Consider the following 26,681-nt stretch of genomic DNA (forward strand, 5'->3'; position numbering starts at 1 on the left):
GTGGGTCAGTGTCAGACTGGCCGGCGCTGGGCCAAGGCGAGGCCCGTGCCAAGGGAGCAGCAGCAGCAGCAGGTGCTGAGTCAGCGTCAGGCCCAGACCCACCCCCACTCTCGAGGGGGCGCCCCTACCCTGTGGTCACCTTGCGGCCCCCCACATTCGCAAACACAATGTCACTTCAGCAGCCCTGCCTGTCACCCTCTGCTTTTTGATGTACCTCTGCCCTTCCTCCTCTCTTCCTCCACCCCTATTCTGGTTGAGCTGTGGAGTAGGAATTAATCCATTTCAATAAATTTCAATACATGACACTGAAAGCCTGTGGTTAGAGGAAGCAGGAGGCACCCACACCTCAGCCTCCTCAGGAATCCAGGAGAGGGGGGAGAGAGCTTTCCTGGAGGGTCAGAAAGTCGGGGCCCTAGTACTCTATTCCTCCCCTCCACTCTCCCTTCTTTCCCCCCCTCTGATCCCACCAAGTGTAGGAATGTTTTTGGGAACAGAGATGTCATTTTTAAAGATTAATGTGTCTTTCTCTAGAGCCTCAACTTAAAGGCATCGTCACCAAACTGTTCTGCCGCCAGGGTTTCTACCTCCAGGCAAATCCCGACGGGAGCATCCAGGGAACCCCAGAGGACACCAGCTCTTTCAGTGAGAGGGGAAGCCGGCCCCTGGGTGGGAAGGGGGATAGTGGGGCTAGGAGACTAGGGCAATCCCATGCCTGCTCGAGTTTCTGTTGTTTTCAATCTGCCTCTTTGACTCCCCAGGGAGGAAGTGAAGCTAGGATGGGGGGGGAGCTCAGATGGGGGTGCAAGGCCTGGGGTACTGATGCCCCCTTTCTCCATCCCCAGCCCACTTTAATCTGATCCCCGTGGGGCTCCGTGTGGTTACCATCCAGAGTGCCAAGCTGGGTCACTACATGGCCATGAATGCTGAGGGGCTGCTCTACAGCTCGGTGAGACAACGAGGCTGAGTGGCTCGGGGTTTGCAGATTCCCCGGCTACACCTTTCTCGACTACAGCTATTTTACGGTTCAGGACTCCCTCCCACGCCAGCGCTTGCTGGTGTCCTGTATTACTGCCCTCCAGATACCCCCAGGCTTCTTGACTGTCCAACGCCTTCGGCCTTTCAGGGCCCCAATTTCTCATCCTACCCCTTCCAGGCTTCATTATCACTCACTGCCCCAGAGTCATTCAGGATAGGGCGTGGTCAGAGGCTGGGAATAGAGTGGAGAGTCTAGTTCAGCGGTTCTCAACCTGTGGGTCGCGACCCCTTTGGGGTTCGAACGACCCTTTCACAGGGGTCGCCTAAGACCATCGGAAAACGCATATATAATTACATATTGTTTTTGTGATTCATCACTATGCTTTAATTATGTTCAATTTGTAACAATGAAATTGGGGGTCACCACAACATGAGGAACTGTATTAAAGGGTCGCGGCATTAGGAAGGTAGAGAACCACTGGTCTAGTTCCTCACCCTCAGGGGCCTACCAGATGCTTCCTTGTCCTTTCTTCCTCCCAGTTCCCACATGGATCAGAAGTTGGCCCTCCCAGCCTGAAATGTATGGATTATATTTTGGCTTGTTCTTCCCAGGGCTCCCTTCTGTCCAGTGATGTGTCTCTTTGTCTCTTTGTCTGTGTGTGCCTTCCTGGGTCTTTGTCTCCTCAGCAACATTTCACAGCTGAGTGTCGCTTTAAGGAGTGTGTCTTTGAGAATTACTATGTCCTGTACGCCTCTGCTCTCTACCGTCAGTGCCGTTCTGGCCGGGCCTGGTACCTAGGCTTGGACAAAGAGGGCCGAGTCATGAAGGGAAATCGAGTCAAGAAGACCAAGGCAGCTGCCCACTTTGTGCCCAAGCTCCTGGAGGGTGAGTATGGACTGGAGAAAATGGGGACCACGTGGAAGGGTATTGACCTTGACATGGACATTTAGTGACACGCATCTCAGGGGCTACAAGTGTGAGGAGGACCAAGCCAGGAAGACTTTGGCCTTTCGGGAGTTCTCCTCCTATGGGGTTGGGGTTCTCAGAGGATGAATATAGGGGAAGGGAGCCCTTTCAGAGCTCTGATTCTGCCTAGGTTTCTCTGTGCCTAACTCTCCTTTCTGCTCCTCTCTCTCCCCTTCACAGTGGCCATGTACCGGGAGCCTTCTCTCCACAGTGTCCCCGAGACTTCTCCTTCCAGTCCCCCTGCCCCCTGAAATGTAGACCCTGGACTGGACACTCCTGCACTTGCACCGGTCTAGCCACCGCCACAGCCTGTCTCCCAGCCCTGCTCCTGGACCTGCTCTCACCCCAGCGGCCATACTCATGCCCTGAGCAGCCAGGTCCCACCAGGTGCTCTACCCTGAGGGAGCCTAGGAACTGCTGAAACCCTTAGATGCTTGGATCTTAGAGGTGAATGTTTGAAAATGGTCCTGGCTGATCACTTCTTTCCTTCCACACTTATACCCCCCGCCCCCCCCCCGCCCCGCACAAAGCCTTTTCCTAAGATGGCACTGCGGGGTTCCAAACAGAGAACAGGACTCAAATACTCCCCTCCCCAGGCTCAGCCAGTTCCTGGAGCCCTTTTCATGGCCTCTGAGCCATAGATTTATAGATCTACTGGAGCTCAGGGTTAGTGTCCTTTCCCTACTCCACCTTCTGCCTTGTTCTGAACAGGTTCTGCAACACCAGGCACCTCAGCCAGGGCCATTTCTGCACTAAGGCTCTGTGCTGGATCCACCAGGCTTCCTCAACCCAGACAGACCCCGGGTTTCCAAGCAGAGAGAGGCTGGATTTGAGCCCTGTCCAGCTCTTGGCCTTGGCCTGAATTGGGGCCAGTCTCAGATTACTACAGGTTTAACTTTTTTTATCCCAGAGATACCCAATACTAGAGCATGGTGTTCTAGACACATATGGAGCCATACTTCCTTCTGAACCTCAGCTCTAGAATATAGACCACGACTCTCCACCCTTCCCTCCAGGATGGAACTGGGGCCTATATAGCCATATTATTGCTCTAGAATCTAGACCCATCCTCCCAACTTCTCTAGTGATACCTATTAAGAATGAGTTCTGGGAAGGACCCAGCTATTATTCAAAAAGAATTAAGTCCTGGATGAATTAATAACTACTTCTTGTTTTACTTAGATAATTTTCTATAAATCATACTCTTCCTCCTAGAGAATGCTAACCTTATTTTTACATGCAGTTTAATCCAGCTGGGGCCAGGGAAATAAATCTGTAGAAGGGCTGAGGAGTTTTAGAAGGAATCCATGGCTCATTGTGGGGGAGCTAGGATGGGGAAGGGGTCAAAATCATGACTTAATTGGACCTGTGTCTGGGTTTGGGGGACAGGAACACAGCTACCTCAGCAAGAATTCCTTCCAGATCCCCTCTAAAGCTGAGGTCTTTAGGAAATGGGTCTAGAATAAAAAGAATATGACATAGACCTTACAGTATACAGATGATGTGTTGTAGAATTGTGCACCTGAAACCTGTATAATTTTGTTAACCAGTGTCACCCAATAATAATAAAAAACATGATATAGACTTGACCATCCCAGTGAAGATACCCCAATTCAGCAATAAGTCCCACCACTCTCCCCTAAGTCAGGACAAGGAGGGTGAGGGCCTCTCTTGGGTTCCAGAACTCATATAACCCCAGAGCTTCTACCTGAATAGAACTTGCTTTACTTTACAGCTTATAACCTCAGCTGTGTGTTAGGTACCTAACAAGGGCCTGACTAGATTCTTCTGAAAAAACAAAAAACCACGGAGAGCTAGGGGCAGGCCTGGAAAAGATCAGGAACCTACTAGTGAACTAGGAGGTGGGCTCTGGGCAGCCTCAGACCTGGGCAGGGGAGACTGGGGAGGCCTAAAGGGAGGGCTAGAGGGGTTGATGCTTCCCTCCCCCCACATAGACACCGCCCGGGCCCCACCGTGTCCTGGCTCTGCTCCCGGGGCGCCAGGGTCCACTCCCTGCATTCTCACATAAAGAAGATTTATACAACGGACGTGTTGTCTGTTATCCGTGGGTGGCGGGCACTGGCAGTTGTTCGGGGCGGGATCAAGTCCCAGGGGCGGGGCGGGTGGGCTGGCGGCTGCCCCCCAACAACAGGTGCACATTCTTGGGCGCCTCGTCACTTCCCCTGCCCTGGCCATCCCGGTGGCTCACTGAGCGAACTCACTGGACGCGGCCGGGCTATGACCCTAGGAGCGCTGCTGCTGCCGCTGCTGCTGGGGGCGCCGTTCGCCCCGGGTAAGTCTGGGCTTCAGAGGGACAGTGACGGGGCCAGCGGTCATGGCCGGGCACCCTGCTTCACTGAGTGCCCTCCTCCAGGCGCCCGCGGCTCGGAGGCAGAAGGCCGGCTCCGCGAGAAACTTTTCTCGGGCTATGACAGCTCGGTGCGGCCAGCGCGCGAGGTCGGAGACCGCGTCAGGGTCAGCATTGGTCTCCGACTGGCGCAGCTCATCAGCCTGGTGAGGACGCGCGGGCGGTGGAGGTCAGGCTGGCCCGCGGGCTGGGGGCGTGGACGGAGGGACGACGGGGGCGGGACGAGGCTGAGAGATGGACCGGTCACTAGCAGAGCCTGGGTGGACATCGGCGTGACTGCTGGACAGGCCGGGGGTGGAGCCGGGTGCGGGGATGAACCCGCCTGCGGACGGATCTTGGAGTGGAACCGGGGCTGATGGACGGACTGGAAGGCGGGCCTTGAGGCGGGGTCACGGGCTGGGCGGAGCTTGGTGCCGGTCGCGTCAATCAGCAGCGGGCGGAGATTCAGGGTCGGACTTTGGAGCTGCGGGTGGGGCTCCTGGGGCGGGACTTGCGGGGGAATTGACTGACAGCAGAGACCGCAGGAAGTTTCGGAGGTAGGGGCGGGGCTTGGGCCCGAGCGGGTGGGACTCAGAAAAAGCGGGGAGTTTCCAGGGAGAGCTGGACCCGCCGAACCCCCTCATTTATCTCCGCTTATATAACCTCTACCTTTTAAACTTTTCCCTTCTAGAACGAGAAGGATGAGGAGATGAGCACAAAGGTGTACTTAGACCTGGTACGGAGACCCCCCCGGGTGGGAAAGGGTGTCCCGCTGCCTTTACAAATGTCCTCGAATGTCCGGCCCAGTCAAAAATAATTTTTTCATTATGAACTAAAACAGAAAACAAAAAAACACATTTAAAACTGAAACAGCCCTAACCGGTTTGGCTCAGTGGATAGAGCGTCGGCCTGCGGACTGAAGGGTCCCAGGTTCGATTCCGGTCAGGGGCATGTACCTTGGTTGCGGGCACATGCCCAGTAGGGGGCGTGCAGGAGGCAGCTGATCGATGTTTCTCTCCCATCAATGTTTCTAACTCTCTATCCCTCTCCCTTCCTCTTTATTAAAAATCAATAAAATATATTAAAAACAAACAAACTGAAACAGAAGCTTCGGGAAACAATGCCATCTTTACTGCGGGAGTTGTACTTCGTGCATTTTTCATTCTAATTTTTTTGAACTATTTGGGGGCCCCTAATTTGATTCCTGACCCACGAACGGGTCTCGAACTGCAGTTTGGAAACCACTGTTTTAGAGGACAGCTAGTGCGACGTCTTCGTTGTTACGGACTAAAAAATTGGGACCCGTTGCGAGGGAAGGGGAATCAGCTGCTGGAGTCCGAGCCAGTGCAGGGGGAGCCGGAACCAGAACTCCTGGCCTCCGGAATCTCACCCACCCTCGCGCTCACTGCGCGCTTCCCTCGGACCTTCCCAGGTTCCCCCCAGCCTCCAGCCCCTGACAGCCCCCCTCGGCCTCTGCTTTCCTAGGAGTGGAATGACTACAGGCTGAGCTGGGACCCCGCCGAGTACGAAGGCATCGATTTACTCCGCATCACGGCTGGATCCGTGTGGCTCCCAGATGTGGTGCTACTGAACAAGTAGGGTCTTTCCAGGACAGGGGTTGGGGGGTGGGTGGTGGGTGGGCGAGGCTCTGGGCCTGGTCCCCACCTGAGCAGATGCCTTCCCCGCAGCAATGACGGCAATTTTGACGTCGCGCTGGACATTAACGTCGTGGTAGCCTCCGATGGCTCCGTGCGCTGGCAGCCCCCTGGCAACTATCGCAGTAGCTGCAGCATCCAGGTCTCTGGGCCCCACCCGGGGAACTCCAGGCGCTCGTAGAAACCCTCCCTCTCTCAGATAGCCTGACTCCCACCCCTCCCTCCTCCATTACCCCTCGTGACCCTCACATCTCTCTTAGCCTCCTGATTTTCCATTGTTTCATTGCTCACTTTCATTGACTTCCAGTCTTCCTCAGTAACTCCCCTCCATTGCCCCTGCCCCCCCCCAATAACCTTCCAATTCCTTTGTGACCCCCGCTTCCCTGTGACCGCTCCTGGTGGCCCTCATCTTCCTGGTGCTCCATATTCTATGACCCCTGTCTGCCCTGTGATCACCCTAACTCCCCCAGCCCTGACCAGTTCTCTGCCAGCTCTAGTGACTCCTCCTTCCATTCAGGTCACCTACTTTCCCTTTGACTGGCAGAACTGCACCATGGTGTTTCGTTCCTATAGCTATGACAGCTCAGAGGTCAGCCTGCACACTGGTGTGGGCCTGGATGGGCAGGAACGGCAGGAAGTGGACATTCATGAAGGGACCTTCATTGGTGAGTGGGCCTGGATCCCACATCTATGGCTGTTATGGCTTCCGGTTTCTAACAGGCTGATAAATATACTCCATCAGCAATGCCAATACAAACCTGCGGTGTCGGCAAGATAGCTATGACTAGCTACACTGTGCAAATATGGAAATTGAGACTTATTTCAGTTTATTAGTGATGGGCTGTCCAGTCTAGTGTTCACAGCTAACCCCTTATCGCATCAGCCTCCTCTGCTCTAGAATGTGGTAGAGCAACCGGCACCAGCAAGGACCAGGCCCCACATCTGTGTCCCCTTCTCCCTTTCTTCTTCCCCTTCACCAAGAGAACGGCCAATGGGAGATTATCCACAAGCCTTCTCGGCTGATCCAGCCTCCAGTGGATCCCAGGGGAGTGGGAGAGGGACAGCATCAAGAAGTCACCTTCTACCTCATCATTCGCCGGAAACCTCTCTTCTACCTGGTCAATGTCATTGCCCCATGCATCCTCATCACTCTCCTGGCCATCTTCGTCTTCTACCTGCCGCCAGATGCAGGTAAGGGAGAAGCGGCCCCAGCACTCGTGTTTTTTTTGTTGTTGTTGTTTTTTAATTGATTTCAGAGAGAGAGAGGGATAGAAACATCAATGATGAGAGAGAATCATTGACCAGCTTCCTCCTGCACACCCCCTACTGGAGATGGAGCCTGAAACCCAGGTATGTGCCCTGACTGGAATGGAACCTCGACCTCTTGGTTCCTGGGTTGACACTCAACCACTGAGCCACACTGGTCAGGCCCAGCCCTCATTTTTACCAGGAGCTCAGCTTCTTCCTCTCCACCTTTAATCCAGGCAAGGTTTTTCTGTCAAGCCAAGCCACCATGGATTGTGCTTCAGCAATCTCACTCAGGTTTTCTCTTCAACCAGAGCCTTTTTATTTATTTATTTATTTAAAAAAATATATTTTATTGATTTTTTACAGAGAGGAAGGGAGAGGATAGAGAGTTAGAAACATCGATGAGAGAGAAACATCGATCAGCTGCCTCTTGCACAGCCCCTACTGGGGATGTGCCCACAACCAAGGTACATGCCCTTGACAGGAATCGAACCTAGGACCCTTCAGTCCACAGGCCGACACTCTATCCACTGAGCCAAACCGGTTAGGGCAACCAGAGCCTTTTTATCTGGATCCAGATTTTTCCTCCAGCCTCAGGCTCTGCCTGTCTTCTGTTGCTCATTTCTTTTCACCCAGTAAATTCTGAATACTTCAGAATACTAGTATCTCATCCTTGAAACCTCTACTCCTCTGGCCAACAATCTCCCAGATTTAGACAACGCTCCTTTTCCCTGTCCTCATTCTTTGTATCCTCCTTCCTTCACTTTTTAGACACCTACTAGTCTCTCTCTCTCTCTCTCTCTCTCTCTCTCTATCTATCTATCTATTTTTATATTTTATTTTATTTTTTTATTGATTTCAGAGAGGAAGGGACAGGGAGAGAGATTAGAAACATTAATGATGAAAATCATTGAATGGCTGCCTCTTGCACGCCCCCTACTGGGGGTCGAGCCCGCAACACAGGCATGTGCCCTTAACTGGAATCCAACCTGGGACCCTTCAGTCCTCAGGCCAACGCTCTATCCACTGAGTCAAACCAGCTAGGGCTCTCTCTCTTTTTTAAAATATGTCTTTATTTTTAGAGAGAGAGGGGAAGGGAGAAGGATAGAGAGATAGAAACATCAATTGGAGAGAAACATCATGGATTGGCTGCCTCCTGCATGCCCCCTACTAGGGATTGAGCCTGCAACTCAGGCGTGTGCCCTGACGGGGAATGGAACCAGTGACCTCCTGGTTCCTGGGCTACTATTCTCTTCTTTTTTTTAATTTTTTTTTTTTATTGATTTCAGAGAGGAAGGGAGAGGGAGAGAGAGACATGACCTCCTGGTTCATAGGTCAACATTCAACCACTGAGCCACACCTGCTGGGCCACCTACTAGTGTCTCTTAAACTCCTATTTCTCTTGGCAGTAATAGCCAACATTTCTCTAGGAGGCAGCATAATATAGTAAGAGTAACTTTGTGCAAATTCCTTAATCTCTGTGTGTCTCCAGTTTCCTAATCTAGAAACAAGGACAATGGTTGTTCCTACAGAATAGGATTACTTTGAGGATCACAGAGTTCATGAGCGTACCCAGTAAATTCTATGTAAGTGGTGGTGTTGTCGTTGCTATTTTTGAGCACTTGCTCTAAGATAATCAGTACTTACCTCACAGAGTTGTTGTAAAGGTTAGAATTGAGTTAATCTGTGTAACATATTAATCAGATTGTGACCTCCTGGTTCATAGGTTGACGCTCAACCACTGAGCCACGCTGCCATGCGGGCAGGGACTGATTAACATTTTAACGGGCCAGTGGTGCTCAGTTGGTTGGGCTTCGTCTTGTGCACCCAAAGGTTGCTGGCTCTGTTCCAGGTCAGAGCACATGCCCAGGTTGTGGGCTCCATCCCCAGTAGGGGGTGTCCAGGAGGCAGCCAATTGAAGTTTCTCTCTCTCTCTTCCTTCCTCTCTCTCTAAAAGTCAATACAAATATTTAATTAAAAAAAAAGATCAATCTGGCTGTTCTCTTGAGAACAGAGGGGGGGAAGGGCAAAGGATGAAGCAAAGAGGAGGCCTTTATAATAACTCAGACCTGAGGTAATGGTGGTTTATACCTCCATGAGTGTTAGGGGTAGATGTGATAAGATATATTTTGAAGGTAGAGCCATTAGGATTTGCTATGAATCGGATGTGGGATGAGAGAGAGAAGGGAGCTGAGAATGACTGAAAGGGTTTTGGCCTGTGCCACAGGAAAGATGAAGTTGTTATTTATAAAATGGGAAGACTATGGGAGGAGTTGGTGATGAGGGAGTTAGGTTTTAGACATGTTAAGTTTGAGATGTCTACTGAACATCTCAAACTTAATGGAGAGGTTTAGTTGGCAGGTGAATATAAGTGTAAGGGAATAAATCCAGGCTGGAGGTATAAATGTAGGAATCATTTGCATGCAGTTGGTCCTTCCAAAAGTCTGGCTGGAAACATGGTCACCAGTTATGCCACGGGATTGTCTTCCGGCAAAGCCTAATTCTTCTGCCTTCCCCTCTGCCCCCCCAAGGAGAGAAGATGGGGCTCTCAATCTTTGCCCTGCTGACTCTTACTGTGTTCCTGTTGCTGCTGGCAGACAAAGTGCCTGAGACCTCCCTGGCTGTCCCCATCATCATTAAGTACCTCATGTTTACCATGGTCCTCGTCACCTTCTCAGTCATCCTTAGCGTTGTTGTTCTCAACCTGCACCATCGCTCACCTCACACCCACCAAATGCCCCTTTGGGTCCGTCAGGTAAGAGGATCTCCTCCTCTAGCTTGTATTAACTCTTAATCTTAGTATTTGGCTTTTTGTCCAGGTGTGACTTCTCCCTCCTACCACTTCAACCTTCCCTTTCACAGACCTGAGGGAGAACTACAACTCTTCATGGACTGTTGAAGTGCCAAGGCCTGCTGGGTGTCCAAACGTTGCACAATTACATGTGCCCTCCCATCATTACCATTTCATAGGTCCCACACTCTTGCCGTAGACCAGTTCCAGCATGTCAAAATTTCAAGAGTTCCATCAAAAGGTTGATGAGACTTGGGAACTCAACAGGGTTGAGTCACACATGTAGTCACCTGTTGGGAATGGCTAAAGGCATTTCCCCACCTGAATAGGAAACTGATTGTGGCTGCCAGACAGTTAAAGGGCATCTTATTCTACATGTTATTGCCTCCTACTGGCCAAGCACCTGAACAGCCGTAGGCTAATTCCCCCATTCTGACAATGGACTCTGTACCAAACCCTGACCCTTTGAAGTGTATATCTCTGTCTCGCCTCAGGACAAGTTGTGTTAATAAAAAGCATGGAGTCCTGGGGACGATGAGAGAACCCAAGGCCTTACCAGTGGTTCTCAACCTTCTGGCCCTTTAAATACAGTTCCTCATGTTGTGACCCAACCATAAAATGATTTTCGTTGCTACTTCATAACTGTAATGTTGCGACTGTTATGAATCGTAATGTAAATATCTGATATGCAGGATGCTCTTAGGCGACCCCTGTGAAAGGGTCGTTCGACTGCCAAAGGGGTCGCGACCCACAGGTTGAGAACCGCTGCCTTAGACTTAAGATCTTAGAACTTAGCTCCTTTAGCTAAGGTCCTCTGACCCCCCAAATGCCTTACAAAATTATATTTCGTCTCCGGACTCTTTATTAGTCTCTGGATTCCTATGTCATCTACGCACAGCCCCTCCAGATTCCTGAACCCTTCTTGATGCTGGGACAAGAACCCCGGCACACTCTCATCATCAATACGGCCCATCCAGGGTCCCAGGGAAGCATCCTCAGGGTTAGGCACTATCATGGTAGAGCCTCATAACCTTCCTCTCCAGTCAGGATGGCTCCCGTCCACTTAGGAGTTCTGAAGGCTGTGTGGTTGCCTCTCCCTGCCTGTGGAGCTCTGGGGGACATATGCGCACATGCTTAGGAATGGGCATGTGGTGTGGGGGTGGTTGGCTGTTTCCCTTCTGGTCTAAAAGCATGAGAGCCCCCTCCAACACGCCTCTTCTACTCCGCAGATCTTCATCCACAAGCTGCCTCTGTACCTGGGTCTGAAGAGGCCCAAGCCTGAGAGAGACCAGATGCCGGAGCCAGCCCCTGCAGCCCTCAGGGAGTCTCCGGGGAGTGGCTGGGGTCGGGGTACAGATGAATACTTCATCCGGAAGCCACCGAACGATTTTCTCTTCCCCAAACCCAACAGGTAGAACCTACTCAGAGAGGGAGAACTACAATTCCCAGGAGTCTGTGCGGGGGCAGGCGGCCTAAGCTCCCCAAAGATGCTGAGCATCATGGGAGTTGTAGTACCCCTTCTGCTGCCCACTTTGCTGAAAGGTGGAGGCTACGCCATAGAGACGGGAGGAATTACGGGAGGCTGGCGAAGTCGCTGCCGCCGGCGGGGAGAGCCTGAAAGCGTTTGCAAAGGGGCAGGATGTTGGGGCGGGGGCTATAGCCCGAACGCAGGCTGTGTCTTTGCACCCGGGACCTGACCAAACGGTCCCGCCTCTTCCAGGTTCCAGCCTGAATTGTCTGCCCTGGATCTACGGCGATTTATCGATGGTCCAAACCGGGCCGTGGGCCTGCCCGCCGAGTTACGGGAGGTCGTTTCCTCGATCAGTTACATCGCTCGACAGCTGCAGGAACAGGAGGACCACGATGCGGTAAGTCCGGTGAGGGTGGAGCCGGGCACAGCCTTGGCTCCACCCTCAAACTCAGGCTCCGCCTCTAACATTACGTTTCTATTTTTGATTGGAAGCTTCCTCGTTTGGTCCCGCCCCCTGTTTTCCGACTGGTTCTTTTTTTCCTTTTTAAATCCGACTGGTTCTTTACTGTCACCAATCGTTGGTAGTTTCGCAGCCTGCCCTAATCTCAGAGCTGTTGTAGGAGGACCAGGACAGGGTACAGGGACTTGGGGGGTGGCCTTCCCTGGGGTCTGGAGCTCAGGGACAGTTTTCTCTGCTTACCCCCAGTTGAAGGAAGACTGGCAATTTGTGGCCATGGTAGTGGACCGCCTCTTCCTGTGGACCTTCATCATCTTCACGAGTGTCGGGACCCTCGTCATCTTCCTGGACGCCACATACCACTTGCCCCCGCCCGACCCCTTTCCCTAGGACCTAGAGTCAAGACCTAAGTCCTCGGTCAGCTGAATTGAGAGTTTGGCTCTGTCCCTTTCTGCCTCTTAACTCCTTCACTAGGGATCCAGTCGTGTCATTCTGTTTCCAGGGAGAACCTAAGTGGGAGTGGGCATACGGAAGCCTTGGGCCCTCCAGAAATGCACTATCAGTTTATTTACTCTTTGGCTTCTTAAAGAAACTCTTTTGAGCCAAACCGGTTTGGCTCAGTGGATAGAGCGTCGGCCTGCGGACTCAAGGGTCCCAGGTTCGATTCCGGTCAAGGGCATGTATCTTGGTTGCAGGCACATCCCCACTGGGGGGCGGGCAGGAGGCAGCTGATCGATCTCTCTTCTCTCATCAATGTTTCTAACTCTCTATCCCTCTCCCTCTTCTCTGTAAAAAAATCAATAAAATATATTAAAAAAAAAAAAAAAAAAAAAAAAAAAAAAAAAGAAACTCTTTTGACTATCAACACCCAGGTTCCCAGTAAAAAGGAACAAAGAACAAGAATGAGACTGTAAGCCTTATGAGTGCAGGAACTGTGTCTTGTACCCCCAGCACCTAGCACATGTCCTGCTTAATATTTGTTGAATAAATAGGGAACTTTTTTTCTGGAAGGAAATACACCAATTAATAGCACTTACGTTTGCATGTTGGGACTAGTGGTCATTTTTGTTTTTACCGTTCTGTAACGTAATATGTTTTGAAATAAGTATTATCTTTAAGATAAGTATTTCTAAAAGGATGTATTTGTAAAAAGGAGAAAAATTGCACTTAAAAAATCTTCAAGTTCCAGCTTTGGTGCTTAAACTTTGGACAAGCTACTAAACTGCGCTAAGTTTCTAAATCGTACAGTGGCGCTAATAATAGTATCTGATCCTTACTCTAAGGATCATATGAGAAGACTAGAGGCCCAATACACGAAATTCGTGCAAGAGTAGGCCTTCCTTCCCCCGGCTGCCGGCACTGGCTTCCCTCTGGCACCCGGGACCCAGTCTTCCCTCGCAGCCCAGGCTTCGTCCAGAAGGTCATCCTGAAGGACATCCGTTCTAATTAGCATATTACGATTTTATAATTATAGATGGGAACAAAAGCACTATGTAGTATGTATCAGAGGTTGTAAACTTGTGTTTTGTTTGGCCCATGGCATTGGCCTGAATAATTTTTTTTTTTAATCCTCACCTGAGGATATTTTTCCATTAATTTTTAGAGAGCGTGGAAGAGAGAGGGAATGACAGAGAGAAATGTTGATGTTGCCATCAATTGGTTGCCTCCTGCACAAGCCCCAACCAAGGCCCGGGGCCTGGGAGGAGTGGGGGGAAGCCTGCAACCAAGGTACGTGCCCTTGACTGGAACTGAATCCGGGACCCTTTGGTCCATAGGCCGACGCTCTATCCCAGTGATGGCGAACCTTTTGAGCTCGGCGTGTCAGCATTTTGAAAAACCCTAATTTAACTCTGGTGCCGTGTCACATATAGAAATTTTTTGATATTTGCAACCATAGTAAAACAAAGACTTATATTTTTGATATTTATTTTATATATTTAAATGCCATTTAACAAAGAAAAATCAACCAAAAAAATGAGTTCGCGTGTCACCTCTGACACCCGTGTCATAGGTTCGCCATCACTGGGCTAGGGCTTGGCCTGAATAATGTTAAATTTAAATTAGTTAACTAATTTTAAAATGTGGGTATTTCACAGAGAAATTTGGATTTCTGGCTCCTCTTGAAAAAATTTTAAAAACCTACAGTAACACCAGACCTGATTCCCCTGTTGGCAGCAACCTGCTAGAGCTCATTAGTGGCTGCCCACTCTGATCAATTCCTCAAAGCCCCCACCCACCTGACAAGCTTCACTCATTTTACTTACCCATCCCTCTGTAACACTAGACAAAATACAGGGGAGGGCATGGGGGACAGGAGTTGAAGCCAATGGGAGGGTAGGAGTGGAAAAAGAAAGGTTGTTGTGTCTCTTACGGCCATCCCATATTTTGTGCCTGTTTCCTTTCAATTTGGAGAAAGGGTTACACCTGCTTTAAGGCAATGCCTTTCTGGGACATGAGGATCTTGTGCCCAGCAGGCTGTGTGAACTGAACGGAGTTTAATGTTTCTGCCTGGAGGTCAGACCAAAGTCAGCTGGAGCCTAGTAGGCTGCTGCAATTACAATGAAGTACCTCACACTGACTCAATTGCTGGAGGTTGTTGTCCTAAGAGGGAGAATAGGGCTACAACTCCCAAGGATCGCTGTGGGACAAGGTCAGCACGTCCCTGTCCAGCCAGACCCACCGACCACACAAATAATTGCACCTGGCATCCCACTGCGGAGCACAGCTTGTTTGTCTTGTTGGTTTATTGGCCTAGAGAGTTGGACACACACACAAATGCGGAGATAAATATTGGTCAATTTCTCTAAATCTGGGTCCTCACTACATATAGAACTAGAGTCTGTAGAATTCTAAATCTCGCGTGCTGTGGCACAGAACCAGTGGCCTTCCTACTCCACCATCACCCTTCTTCCCAGGGAACATGAGGAAAGGGCACAAACTGACAAGACGATACTTTTCAAAAGATGAAATTGCAAAACCCCCATGTCCAACATCTGAAATTCACAATATTCAAGTTCCCCATGTCTTTTCATCGCCATTTTGCCACAATCTCATTTGTTGCCCAGAACCACCAAATTCTGGAAACTTTTCCCTAAATCATATTTTCAAAAAAATAAATGTCTACAATCTCAGTTCTCCCAAAATGGTTTTAGAATTGTGACCTGCAGAAATTACAATTCCCTGGTCCATCCTCCACCCCTTCCATCTCCTGTGCCTTTCTGCCTCAGCGGTTCAGGTTAAGGATATAAGGGGACTGTCATCCCATCTGGCCCCTGCCTCCAAAGCCTTCCTCCGTCTCTCTTGTGGTTCCGCTGTGTGTGTATATATATATATAATCTGTGTGTAGATATAGATATATATATATGTATTCTTTATTATGTACTTTTTTCGCAGTTTTTCTAAAGTGCCAGAAACAAGATTTGTGGGAACGTTTTAGTGATTTTTTTTTTTTGCATTTTTCCCTGTTTAAAAAAATTTTTTTTCTCCCATAAAAATTGGAACTTGGTACATTCAGTAGGAAAACTCTTCACTCGGACTGTGGCCAAGACCAAGAAAAGTGCAAAGAGACAGAGGAGAAGTGAAGGAGCGACACTCCTCCATAGTTAACATTCAGGGAGCCTGTCAAGAACCTCCCCCTTTGTGTAGTCTGGGAGGGTAAGAGGAGGCAGGAGGATGCTCCTGTCCCTTCCCCCAAATTCACCTCCCTCTAAAAGCCATGATCTTGCCCTTTCAACATCTTTTGAGAGGGCAGCCATCTTGGCCCCAGAAAACAGTAGCTGGGAAAAAGGCTGCCATTTTGATGATAGCAACTTTCCCCTTTTCTAAAACTGCACTCCTCTAATTCCCATTTTTCAAATTTGCTCCCCAAAACTGGCTCTCCCCTTATGAGCTGGGTTTTTTTGGGTGAGGTGGGTTAGATGGGAAATGCTCATCCAATCACAGAGTGGGGAGGCCCTGTTATCACAGAATTAGGAGCAAATGTTTCTCCAACAACCCACTGGAAGGAAACATAGGGACCCTGACCAGGGTTAACTAGTGCAAATTAGGGATTAGGGACTATTTAAGGTCCCTGCACCCCATCCCTAGGCTGGGATCTTTGGGTGTGGGGAACTGAATCAGAGATGGGGTATAAGGTGCTATTTTGGAGGGGAAATTGGTGGGGATACCCCAAAGCCCACCAAGGGAATAGTATGGTTTCCCCAAAACCATCTGGAGTGATTGGTGAGGGAAGTGGTACTGGGACAGATGGGGGTAAAGGTAAGGATGGGAGGTCATGTGCAAATCTTGAGCTTACCCACCCATCCAACCCCCATTATTTTTCTGGCTATTTGGTCTAGTCTGGGAGAAACCATCAGGAAGAAAAAAAAAAACACACAGGGAAAAAGTAGATTCCCTTCCCCATTCCATATGGAGGTCCTCCCTCCTAGCCCCCAAATCTGGCTTAGCCCAGAAGAGGCCATAGGTAGAGGCAGAAAGAGATGTGATCTACTCACCTCTTTTGCCTTGGAAGAATCTGGGACTCACTGGATTTGGGGGTCAAGATAGAACCAAGATTGGTGCTGCCCTGGGCTGGGAAAGAAACAGATGGGTAGCCCTCCTCCCCAACACCCCCTTGACCTGGATTGGAAGAGGCCATCTCCAGAGTCTAGGAGTTTGAGGAGGGATATGGAAGATCCAAAGGCATGGAAGCCGAGGAAGGCATGGCATCTTAACGTGAAGGAAAAAGGGACACAGAAATCCACCATCGGAAGATAGAATCCAAAGCCAAGCTCCCATGTGGGTGGGTGTCAGGTATCACAATGGTCTGGTCCAGGCCCTGGGCCAAGAATGGAATGTGCTAGGAAGCATCTGGGCAAGGGCTTAGAGAACGCTTCAGAAGGAGGGAGGAGCATAGGGAAGAGAGATGGTTTCCCCCTAGGAACACGAATCAGGGGGGCGGGTTAGACATTCAGAGCTGGTGGGGGCCATGAGTAGAGATTCATGTAAGTATATTGCTCAGTTGCCCCGAGGGCTGGCCAAGGGAATGGGAGCTGGCCCTGCCCCTCATGGAGGTCATTCCCTGGAGGAGAACCGAGAGGGGAACCACCAAAGATCCCTTCCCAGGAGATAGGAAAACTACAATCTCACACAAAGCAGCCTGACCCCTGAGCTCCAGGGGCCCCTAAGTCCCTGCACAAGAGTGTGGAGGGGCTCCCGGGGGCAAGGAGGCCAGGGAGCTGGTAGTGGCGGGGGGTTCAGGGAGGGTGGCATCTGGTGAAAGGGGAGATCTGGGTCCAGAGCTCACCCCACATCTCCCTTCTGGGTTCCTTCAATCCCTGCCCATTCCCCTTCTCCCTTAGGGGGGACCGGTGGAGGAAGAGTTGGGGGAGGCGGAGTTGGGGGCGTAGGGGGTACTGCTTGAGGATTGACTGCGTAGCCAAAGACCCCTGGTAGGAAAGGAAGGGCTCCCCCACCCTTCTCATCAGGTAGGACCATGTTAAGAGCAACTGGGAGCGCAGCCAAGTTGCTGAAGTTGTAAGGGTAGGCAGCAAGGAGCTGGGGGCCATAGACGAGGGGGTAGGGCTCGGGGTAGAAGGTGACTTTGGCAGCTCCTATCCCTTCCATTCGGTCCCCCTCCCCAGCCCCCACGGGCCCCTCACTCCCAGGCTTTCCCCGGCCACTACCAGGTTCCCGGCCGCTTCCAATCAGAGCCAGTGGGAACTCCTGCACAGGTGGGTATGCATAGGCGCCCGCTCCTGCCACCACTGGGAGCTCCTCACCCCCTGAGATGACAGGGTCCTGGACTGAGGCGGCCTCCGACGCTTCCTCCGCAGCAGCACTCCCGCCACCGGCCTCCCCGCTGGATGAGGAGACCTGCATCTCTTGGGGGGCCTCCTCCTTGACATCCCCGGGTCTGGTGCCCGTGCTGCCCTTGGAGTAGGCAATGACAGGTGTGGGGGTGCCCCCAGGCCTCTCAGCAGCATGCCTCTGCCCATGGCGGCTCAGGGCAGCGGCCGTCTTGCACACCTTGGCGCAGTGAGGGCAGGCGAAGCGTGTGGAAGACCTCCGTCCAGCCCGGGAGCTGTGGGAGCCCCCACCGTGGGCCTCCTGGTGCTTTCGCAGCTTCCTCTGGGTAGCGAATGTCTGGGCGCAGTCCCCGCAGCGGTGCCTCCGCTCCCCGCAGGCACGCCCTGTGGGGGCCTCAGCCCCTGGGGTCTCCTCCCAGCTCCTCGGTTCCAGCTTCTGTCTCCAGCGAGGTGGCCTGCGGCCTCTGGGTATCCCGCTGCCCCCGCTGCCGCCTGCGCCTGCAGCTCCAGCCTTGCGCTTGGGCTTGTACGAGTAGTAGGGCCTCCAGAGTTGGTCCTCCCCGCCAGCCTTCGATTCCTCCTCCTCCTCCTCCTCGTCCTCCTCTTCATCCTCCTCCTCACTCTCCACTTCCTCTGCACTCAGTTCCCCAGGACGCAGGTCAGTTTCTGAGATGCGGCGCTTGACAATGGCCTCCTCGCCAATCCGCACAGTGATCTGACACAGTGGAGGGGGCACCTGAAGCTGAGGCCCCCGGCCGGGCCCTGCGGGAGGACCCCCATCCCCGCCACTCCCGCCAGCCGGCTTGGCCATGTAGGTCAGAGTCCTTCCGGCCCGCAGGTTGCGGCCTTTGGTCTCCTCTGTGGCCGTGGCAGGCCCTGCAGGTGTGGCGGGGCTGCCCGCTGTGGCTGGGCTGGTTGGTGTGGGTGTAGGCACTGGGGGAGGAGGTGGGTACTCACGTTTCTTGGGGGGCCTCGGGGGAGCAGTGTAAGTGATGACCGAGGCGGCTTGGGCCCCACCGGTGTTGGCCAGCCCACTCCCTGTTCCACCACTACTACTGCCCCCATGAACAATGACAGAGGGAGCCGGGTGGGCAAAAGTGATGACGGAGGGTGGGGGGCCAGGCTCTGGGGCAGGTGGGGGTCCAGGCGGTGGGCTGGCTGGCATTGCTGTAGGGGCCGGTGTGTTGAGGCTTGGAGAAAGAGGGGCCTCAGGGGCTCCCTGGCTGTAGGTCTTGTAGGGTCGCTTGGCTGCCCGCATGGGAAGCAGGCGGTACAGCTTGAGGGTATTGAGCTTGGGCTTGTAGCCTCCATTGGGTGTCTTCTCACTGGCTAGGAGGCCGGGGCTAATACCGTGAAAGGCTCGCTGGTGGGTCTTCAGGTTATAGTAAGTGACGAAGGTTTCCCAGCAGAAGATGCACTGGTACCTGGGCCGGGACAGAGGAAACGGGAGGGACAGAGCCAGTTGAGCCAGGAGCCCTGAAGCCAGGGCCTCAGCTTCCCATAACCTCTACTGCCCTCCACTCAGACCTAGAACTCCCTCAGCCACTTGCTCACCCTCCTTTCCCGCTGCTTATCCCACCCTGCCAGCCTCGGGGGGGACACCACTCCTACCGAGCTCAGTGTCCCACCCCAGCTGTGAGACAGTGGGCCTCAGCTGTTCCATCTGGGAATAATCACACACCTTGCCTAATTCACCAGGCCTTCTTTTAAGCTCAAATGACAGGGGAAATGTCTTATGAACAGGGACACATTATGGAAATACATATTATAACGACTGATGGGCATAGTCTTTTCCTGTGAGGGTAACTTTTATCCTTCCTCCTTGGAATTCATAGCACCAAGCCGGGTCGTGGCACCTAGGGGTGCTAATAAGTATCAGCAGAAGGAGCTGGGGCTGAAAGCAGGCAGATGGGTAAGTGATGAGGAGCAGGTGAGCGGGGCCAGTGGTGAGCAGGAGTCTCAGGATGACTTCCTAGGCTCCATGCCCATGTGGTGCCCCAGTGCTGATGCTGACTCACTGCCCCCCGCCCCCCGCCCTCCCAGACACTCACCTGCGCTCCCCGGTGTGCCACACCTCGTGCTTGGTGCGGTACTCGGCCAGGGCGAACACCTTCTCACAGGCAGGGGTACTTCCTCTAGCGGCAGGGGTACTTCCTCCGCCAGGAGTGGACATTGCTGTGCCGCTTCAGGCTGGACAGGGTCACGTAGGAGCGCTCACAGGCCGCGCACACATACAGCACGTGGCCGCCGACCACCTTCACCACGTGCTCTGGGCCACCTCTGAAGCCCACGGTGGGGGGCAGGGCTGAGGCGTCCACGCCTGTGGGGCCACTAGGGCCAGAGCCCCCGGCTCCCAGCCCCGCAGAGCCCCTCGCGCTGGCCCCCCGGCGGCACTGTGCTTCGTGGGTCTGGAGCCTCTTGGGATGAATGAAGCTTTTCCCACATCGGGGACAGGGCAGGGGCTGTCGGGACAGGGCAGGCTGCGAGTCAGGGCCCTGGGCCTCAGCCCTGTCACTCTCCCACTCCCTGGCTGGCCGAGGCCCAGGCCCAAAGCTGTCTTCTTCGGGCTGAGAAGTGGCCATGGGGGCTGGGGCAGGAGGTACCCAGGCGTCACCTCCCTCCCCCAGGCCTTGTAGGCGGGAGATGCCCAGGCGCCGTCCCAGAGCTCCGATCTCTGCCACGGCTGCCCCATCCCCGCCACCGTCAGGTAGTGCAAGGCGGGCGCTGTAGATGAAGTTGAGGACATCAGAGAAGGCAGCTGCTGGGACCCCTGGCAGCTCTAGGACCCTGGGTGGGGAGGACGCGGGGGGCGAGGCTGGAGGCGGAGAAGAGGAGGAAGAGGAAGAGGAAGAGGAGGAGGCAGCTGTGGTGGTGGCAGAGTTAGGGACTGAGCCCCCAATAACTGGTGGGAGGGGCAGTGGAGCTGAAGCAAGCAGAGCCTCTCTGAAGAAGGGACTCGAAGCAGCCAGGACGCTGCGGTGAGCAGGAAACTTGGTGTCTCCGGCTATGAGGGTGACGTCACAGAAGAGGCCACGGAGCCGCTGTTCATTGAGCTGGCGCAGGACAGCGGGGGCATGGGATGGGTCCGTCACCTCTGCTGGGGGGGGCATGGCACCAGCCTAGACAGAGGAGAAGAAGTCAGGGGAGCATCTCAGAGGCTGGGCAGAGAGCAGGGGCCCCAAGACTCAGGGAGGTGAGCTGGGGGTGGGGTGGGGGGCCAAATGTTGTTGGTCAGAGACTAGTGCAGGGGTAGGCAAACTTTTTGACTCGAGGGCCACAACGGGTTCTTAAACTGGACCGAAGGGCCGGAACAAAAGCATGGATGGAGTGTTTGTGTGAACTAATATAAATTCAAAGTAAACATCATTACATAAAAGGGTACGGTCTTTTTTTTTTTTTAGTTTTATTCATTTCAAACGGGCTGTAGTTTGCCCACGGCTGGACTAGTGGAAGGCTGACTAACTTCCGATCACAGAAGTCAGGGGTTAACCTTAGCCACCCACGTCTGGCCAGCATCCAACACCAGTATGTCAGACATCTGGGGCTGGAAGATGCCACGGACACCTCAGGTCTTGATGAAGGTCCAAGGTTAAAACCTCCAGAGTCACAGGCTAGAAAAATAAGCAACGGACACCTCTTTCCCACTGGACTGATGACCATTTCATAAGACTTGCAAGGCTAGACAAAATGGCTGGCCTGCTGCCTCAGGTCCAAATTTTCCCAGCTGCAGACCTCTCACCGCCTCACCTGAGAGCACAGCCACCATGGAGCAGAATGAGGGTGGCTCAGCAAGTCCCTTCGGCCGGGCCTCTTCCCTCTGTGAAGGAACAAACCATGTCCTCAGTGAGAGACCTGAAATGGGAGGCACCCCAGGAGCTAGGGGGTGGGACAGTGCTCATGGTCAAAGAGGACACGGCTGCTCTGCAGACCCTGACCCTCCCCGGGGCCTCTGTCAGCTATTTGCTTAGCCACAGCCAGCGGGACCTAGGAGGCCACACAGAGTCGAGCAGCCTTGTTCCGCTGGCCCCATCAGCACAGGAACAAGATCATTTGCATATTCCCAATTCAAACACACAGCAGCTTCGCGCAGTCCTCTAGGTCTAGGGAAGCCTGTTGGATCACTCTCAAGTCCCTTTGGCCCAATCTTAAAGTTCAAAGGAAGTCAAACATTTGCATATTGTCTTTTTTATAATGGCTTCATTTACATATCAAAATAGATTTGCTTGAGACTTTTTATTGGACCAAGCTGCTAGATATTCAAATTAGGAAAGGACCTCCTCTCACAGGTGCCAGCCCCATAAATCTTTGAGGGGATTTCTGGCCCAGGTGCCAGGGGACCACCAAAGACCACAATTCTTACACAAGTGCCCAGCTTGCTCCAGCCTCTGGAGGGACTGGAAAGGCCACCAGATCAGGAGTGAGGAAACTTGGGTCCCACTCCTTACTCTGAGAGCTAGGGGTCTTAGGACTTTGGCTTTAAAATAGGGGTTGTGGCCCTAGCTGGTTTGGCTCAGTGAGTAGAGCGTCGGCTTGCAAACTAAAGGGTCCCGGGTTCAATTCCAGTCAAGGGCACATGCCTGGGTTTCGGGCTCCATCCCCAGTAGATGGTGTGCAGGAGGCAGCCAATCAATGATTCTCTCTCATCACTGATGTTTCTATCTCTCCCTTCCTCTCTGAAATCAATAATAATAAAAATAAATAAATAAAATAGGGGTTGCGGGAGTGGGTGGGACACAACTCCTATCTCACCTCTTTCTGGGAAGCTTATCCAAAAGGAACAGTAGGCAACCCAAAGGCGAGCTGTGGCAATCACCACACAGAGGCACGTCACAGCCGCCCTCTCCCTGTGGGCACAGCCAGGGCTTTGGGATTGCATTTTTCAGTTGAAGATCTAAGTTCGAGAGCCATACAGTGACTTAGCCAAAGTCACACAGAGCTGATAGCAACAGGTGGGGCCTGTGCACAGAGCCAGGCCTGCTGACCTGAGAGCAGAGCTCTTGGCCCCTCTCGTCCGCCCTGGGAGCGATCTCCTTCGCATGCCCTGGGTCACACGCTCTCTGACGTGTCCTGCGTCAGGAGTTCCCCACACAGTTCACACCACCCCATAAAAACCTTATCTTCCCACGTAGTAATCACACCATCTGGATTAAAAGGCCTTCCCTCCGAAGTCCATTTCAATTCCCCCAAATACTGCTCTGACTCCTCCCCTGGAGAAGCAGGTGATAAACAGAGGTGAACGCACAAGTTCAACGGCTCCAATGGCCAGGCACAGACCTGGGTCGGTGCTACCCGTCAGTTGCTGGATTGCAGGTGGGTCTGGTTGTCACGTGAGGAAAGAGAGCATTCCCTCCCGTGACAGCCATCGGCCCACTGGGACCCCCAAGGGTCAATGCTTTACTTGCATTACCTCATTTACTCCTTCCTCTTCACTACCCTAAAAAGTAGCTTAGCTTCCCCATTTTATTTTTAAATATATTTTTATTGATTTTAGAGAGAGGAAGGGAGGGGGATAGATAGAAACATCGATAAGAGAAACATCAGATCAGCTGCTTCCTGCACGCCCGCTATTGGGGATGGAGCCTGCAACCAGGGCATGTGCCCTGACATGGAATCCAACCGTGACCTCCTGATTCATGGGCCAACGCTCAGCCACTGAGCCACACTGGCCAGGCTAGCTTCCCCATTTTTTAAAAATATATTTTATTGATTTTTTACAGAGAGGAAGGGAGAGGGTTAGAGAGTTAGAAACATTGATGAGAGAGAAACATCGATCAGCTGCTTCCTGCACACCTCCCACTGGGGATGTGCCCGCAACCAACGTACATGCCCTTGACCGGAATCGAACCCGGGACCCTGCAGTCCACAGGCCGACGCTCTATCCACTGAGCCAAACCAGTTAGGGCAGTGGTCGGCAAACTGCGGCTCTTGAGCCCCATACAGCTCTTTGGCCCCTTGAGTGCGGCTCTTCCTAAGCCTTAGGAGTACCCTAATTAAGTTAATAGCAATGTACCTACCTATATAGTTTAAGTTTAAAAAATTTGGCTCTCAAAAGAAATTTCAATCGTTGTACTGTTGATATTTGGCTCTGTTGACTAATGAGTTTGCCGACCACTGGGTTAGGGCAGCTTCCCCATTTTTAAGTGACCAACCGAGGCTCAGAGGTGCTAGGTAGCTCACGTAAGAATATATGAGCAGTTAGCAGGGCTGGCACCTGATCCCAGGAAGTTTGGCTCCAAAGCCTGTGTTCTTGACTATACCAAACCAGGGTGAAGGGCTTGTTTACAGCTATGAGCTATGCTATTCTGATATAATAGGAATATATATATTTGGTCTTCATCTCCATGACAGAGCGCCTGTAAAACTTGAAATTTCCTAAGTGGTAAGAGCATTAGGAGCATCTTTTGTTCTAATGGTTGGTCTTTGATTCTGCTTCCTGACACCAAGCTCCTAAATCCCTGGGGACTTCCTGGGTGACAGGAACATTTTTTTTGTTCTAATGAGGTGACTGCTGGTGGACTCCTGGGCAGGGGCTGGTCGCCAGAAAGACCAAGCCATGACAGAAGCTTGGAACTTTCAGCCCCACCCACCCCCAACTTCTGGGGAGCGGAGAGGGACTGGAGACTGAGTTAATGATTGATCATGCCTACGTGATGATGGCTCCATAAAAATTCCTAAACTACGGGCTCAACAGAGCTTCCAGGTTGGCAAACACATCCACCTGCTGGGAGGATGGCGCATCACAACTCTTCGGAGACAGAATTCTGCTCCTGCGCTCAAGACCCTTGCAGACTTGTCCTGCACACCTCCCCATTGTCTATTCGTCTCTACTATCATATGCTTTATTATAACCAGTAAACATAAGGATTTCCCTCAGTCCTGTGAGCCATTCTAGCAAATGATCAAATCTGAGGAAGGGGTCATGGTAAACCCCAATTTATAGCTGGTCAGTCAGAACACAGGAGGCCTGGATTTGCAACTGGCATCTGAATGGGGGGCGTTCTTGTGGGACCGAACCCTTAACCTGTGGGACGTGACACTATTTCCAGGTAGTTGGTGTCAGAAGTGAATTGCAGGACACCCAGTGAGGGGAAAACCCACACACTTGATGTCAGAAATGTGAGTAGAGTACAGAAAAATAGTTGTGTGTGTTTTTTCAACAGCCCACGTTAAAATTAGAGGAGAGGCCCTTCCTCCAGGAAGTAGCAGCCCTGCAGTGAGCAAAGCAAAGGTTCAATTCCAGCCCCCACACACTGGCGTGGCCAGGCCGGCCCACCTGCACCCATACCGGCCTGGCGCCCGCTGAGGCGTGGTGCCTGCTGAGCGTGGCTGTGTTGACTTGGACAAGGCCCACTGAGGCTTCTTAGAACCAGAGACGTCCAAAGCTGGCCTGGCCCTCAGAGATCACCTAGAACGGCGGTCGCCAACCTCTCAGGCCTCACGGACCACCAGTGGTCCCCAGACCACCGGTTGGCGACCGCTGACCTAGAAACATCATAATCATGGTACGTACTTGTAGCTGCCATTTATGAAATACTTATTATGTCCCAAGTACAGAGCTAAGCGTTTTATCTGCATCATCGCATTTCAACGCTCAAAAAGGACCATAGTAAGGCAGGGGCTGTCATCAACCCCACTGCACAGATGAGGAAACTGAGGCTTTAAATACTCTACACGCTTCACTTTCAGGTATAGTGAACACGGTAGCCGTGTGATTTGCCCCTGGTCTTCCTGCTAACCAACCAGAGTTTGAACCCAGCTCTGCTGAGTTCAACTGCCCCACCACGGGCCACTGCACAGCAAGGGCTTGTGGGAGGTGGAGAAGAACTAGCTAAATGACTCTGGGCGAGTTACTTAACCTCCAGGATCTCAGTTTCCTGGTCAATGAGAAGGGAAAAGTCCCCACTTTGTATGGTTATTCTGAAGAATAAGTGAGCTGATAACTGGTAGAACCTAGAAGAGCATCTGGCACACAGTAAATGCTCAGTAAGCGCTCACTCTTATCATCATCTTAGAACGTCGTCCCAGAAAATGATGCGGGGAAGTGAAGGAAGAGAAGCAGAAGTCAGGCTTCATGGTAGGTTTGGTGGCTCTGTGGTTTTTAGTTTATTTGTTTTTACTGCTTCTCTACTCTTGACGGGCGGTGTGGCCTTAGCGGTGTGACTGAGGTGGGCATCCGAGCACGGCCACCAGACACTCCGCCTCCTGCTGTTCCCTTTGCCTGGAATGTTTTCTCAGCCTCATGCCTTGCTGCCCCTCTCCATTAAGTCTAGACTCAAAAGCCACCCCCCCACCCCACACCCCACACCCCCACACCCCACACCCTCCCACCCCCACCCCCACCCCAGGTCTTCCCTGGCCACCCTCTGCCTCCCCAAACTTCCTGTCCCTCTCCCCTACTTTATTTTTCTCTTTGACACTTAGTAAAACATATTGTTCATTTATCTCTAGAATGTAACCTCCAAGGGAGGAAGAGTTGTTTTTTTTTTTTAAGTTTATTGATTTTGAGAGAGAGAAGAGAGAAACATTGATGTGAGAACGCAACATCGTTCAGCTGCCTCCTGCATGCCCCCCACCAGGGACCAAGCCCACAACCTGGGCATGTGCCCTGTCTGGGAATAGAACTGGCAACTCTTTGGTGTACGGGACTGCGCCCAACCAACTGAGCCACACTGGCCAGGGAGGGAGGGACGGACGGACGGAGGGATTTTTGTCTGCTTTGTTCACTGCTATCCCCAGTGCTTAGAACAGTGTCTGATATGTAATGGGAGATTTTTAAAAATTTTGGTGAATGCATGAACCTGTCTTCTTCAAAGTCTGCCTGTAGTCTGTCCCCCCTTGGGAAGGAAGTCATCCTCAGTGCAGGACTGGGCTGGTCAGGAGCTGGGATGATGACTGTCACTCGGCCACTTCTGGGGCGCTCACCCCGTGCCTGACACACCTCCAGGGCTTTGGAGGCATTGCCTGATGTAATGATTCCCCCAAAC

General features: G+C 52.3%; 3 protein-coding genes across 7 annotated transcripts in view; 2 read left to right on the top strand and 1 right to left on the bottom strand.

The window, feature by feature from the left end:
• The window catches only part of FGF11 (fibroblast growth factor 11), a 5,808-nt gene extending 1,818 nt beyond the window's left edge, over positions 1-3,990 (top strand). Inside the window, exons 2-5 of one of the 3 annotated variants that reach the window (XM_023746529.1) lie at positions 532-642; positions 843-946; positions 1,516-1,861; positions 2,123-3,990. In XM_023746529.1, coding sequence (XP_023602297.1) covers positions 532-642; positions 843-946; positions 1,516-1,861; positions 2,123-2,193 — 632 coding nt within the window. In that variant the 3' untranslated portion in view covers positions 2,194-3,990. The remainder of the gene's footprint in view (positions 1-531; positions 643-842; positions 947-1,515; positions 1,862-2,122) is intronic. The other 2 variants (XM_006105492.3, XM_014447638.2) reach the window with 2 other exon arrangements.
• Positions 3,991-4,119: 129 nt separating this feature from the next.
• On the top strand, positions 4,120-12,496 carry CHRNB1 (cholinergic receptor nicotinic beta 1 subunit). Of its 3 annotated transcripts, none has more exons than XM_006105494.3 (11): positions 4,120-4,235; positions 4,317-4,456; positions 4,981-5,025; positions 5,775-5,884; positions 5,978-6,086; positions 6,462-6,609; positions 6,926-7,135; positions 9,790-9,947; positions 11,213-11,394; positions 11,704-11,851; positions 12,161-12,496. In XM_006105494.3, exons 1-11 carry the CDS (start codon positions 4,181-4,183, stop codon positions 12,299-12,301), a joined length of 1,446 nt encoding a protein of 481 aa, XP_006105556.1. In that variant the 5' UTR covers positions 4,120-4,180; the 3' UTR covers positions 12,302-12,496. The 3 variants fall into 3 exon arrangements, with proteins under 3 accessions (XP_006105556.1, XP_006105555.1, XP_014303122.1); XM_006105493.3 differs by having other exon boundaries at positions 4,122-4,235; positions 9,724-9,947; XM_014447636.2 differs by lacking the exon at positions 4,317-4,456 and having other exon boundaries at positions 4,153-4,235; positions 9,724-9,947.
• Positions 12,497-14,624: 2,128 nt separating this feature from the next.
• ZBTB4 (zinc finger and BTB domain containing 4) overlaps positions 14,625-26,681 on the bottom strand; it is a 15,019-nt gene continuing 2,962 nt past the window's right edge. The window contains 4 exon segments of the mRNA XM_006105497.3: positions 14,625-19,121; positions 19,749-19,819; positions 19,821-20,816; positions 21,445-21,514. Of these exon segments, the coding sequence (XP_006105559.2) occupies positions 17,192-19,121; positions 19,749-19,819; positions 19,821-20,816; positions 21,445-21,514 (3,067 nt within the window). The 3' untranslated portion in view covers positions 14,625-17,191.

The sequence above is a fragment of the Myotis lucifugus genome, unplaced genomic scaffold, assembly GCF_000147115.1.
Source record: "Myotis lucifugus unplaced genomic scaffold, Myoluc2.0 scaffold_690, whole genome shotgun sequence".
In the NCBI taxonomy this organism is placed as follows: domain Eukaryota; kingdom Metazoa; phylum Chordata; class Mammalia; order Chiroptera; family Vespertilionidae; genus Myotis; species Myotis lucifugus.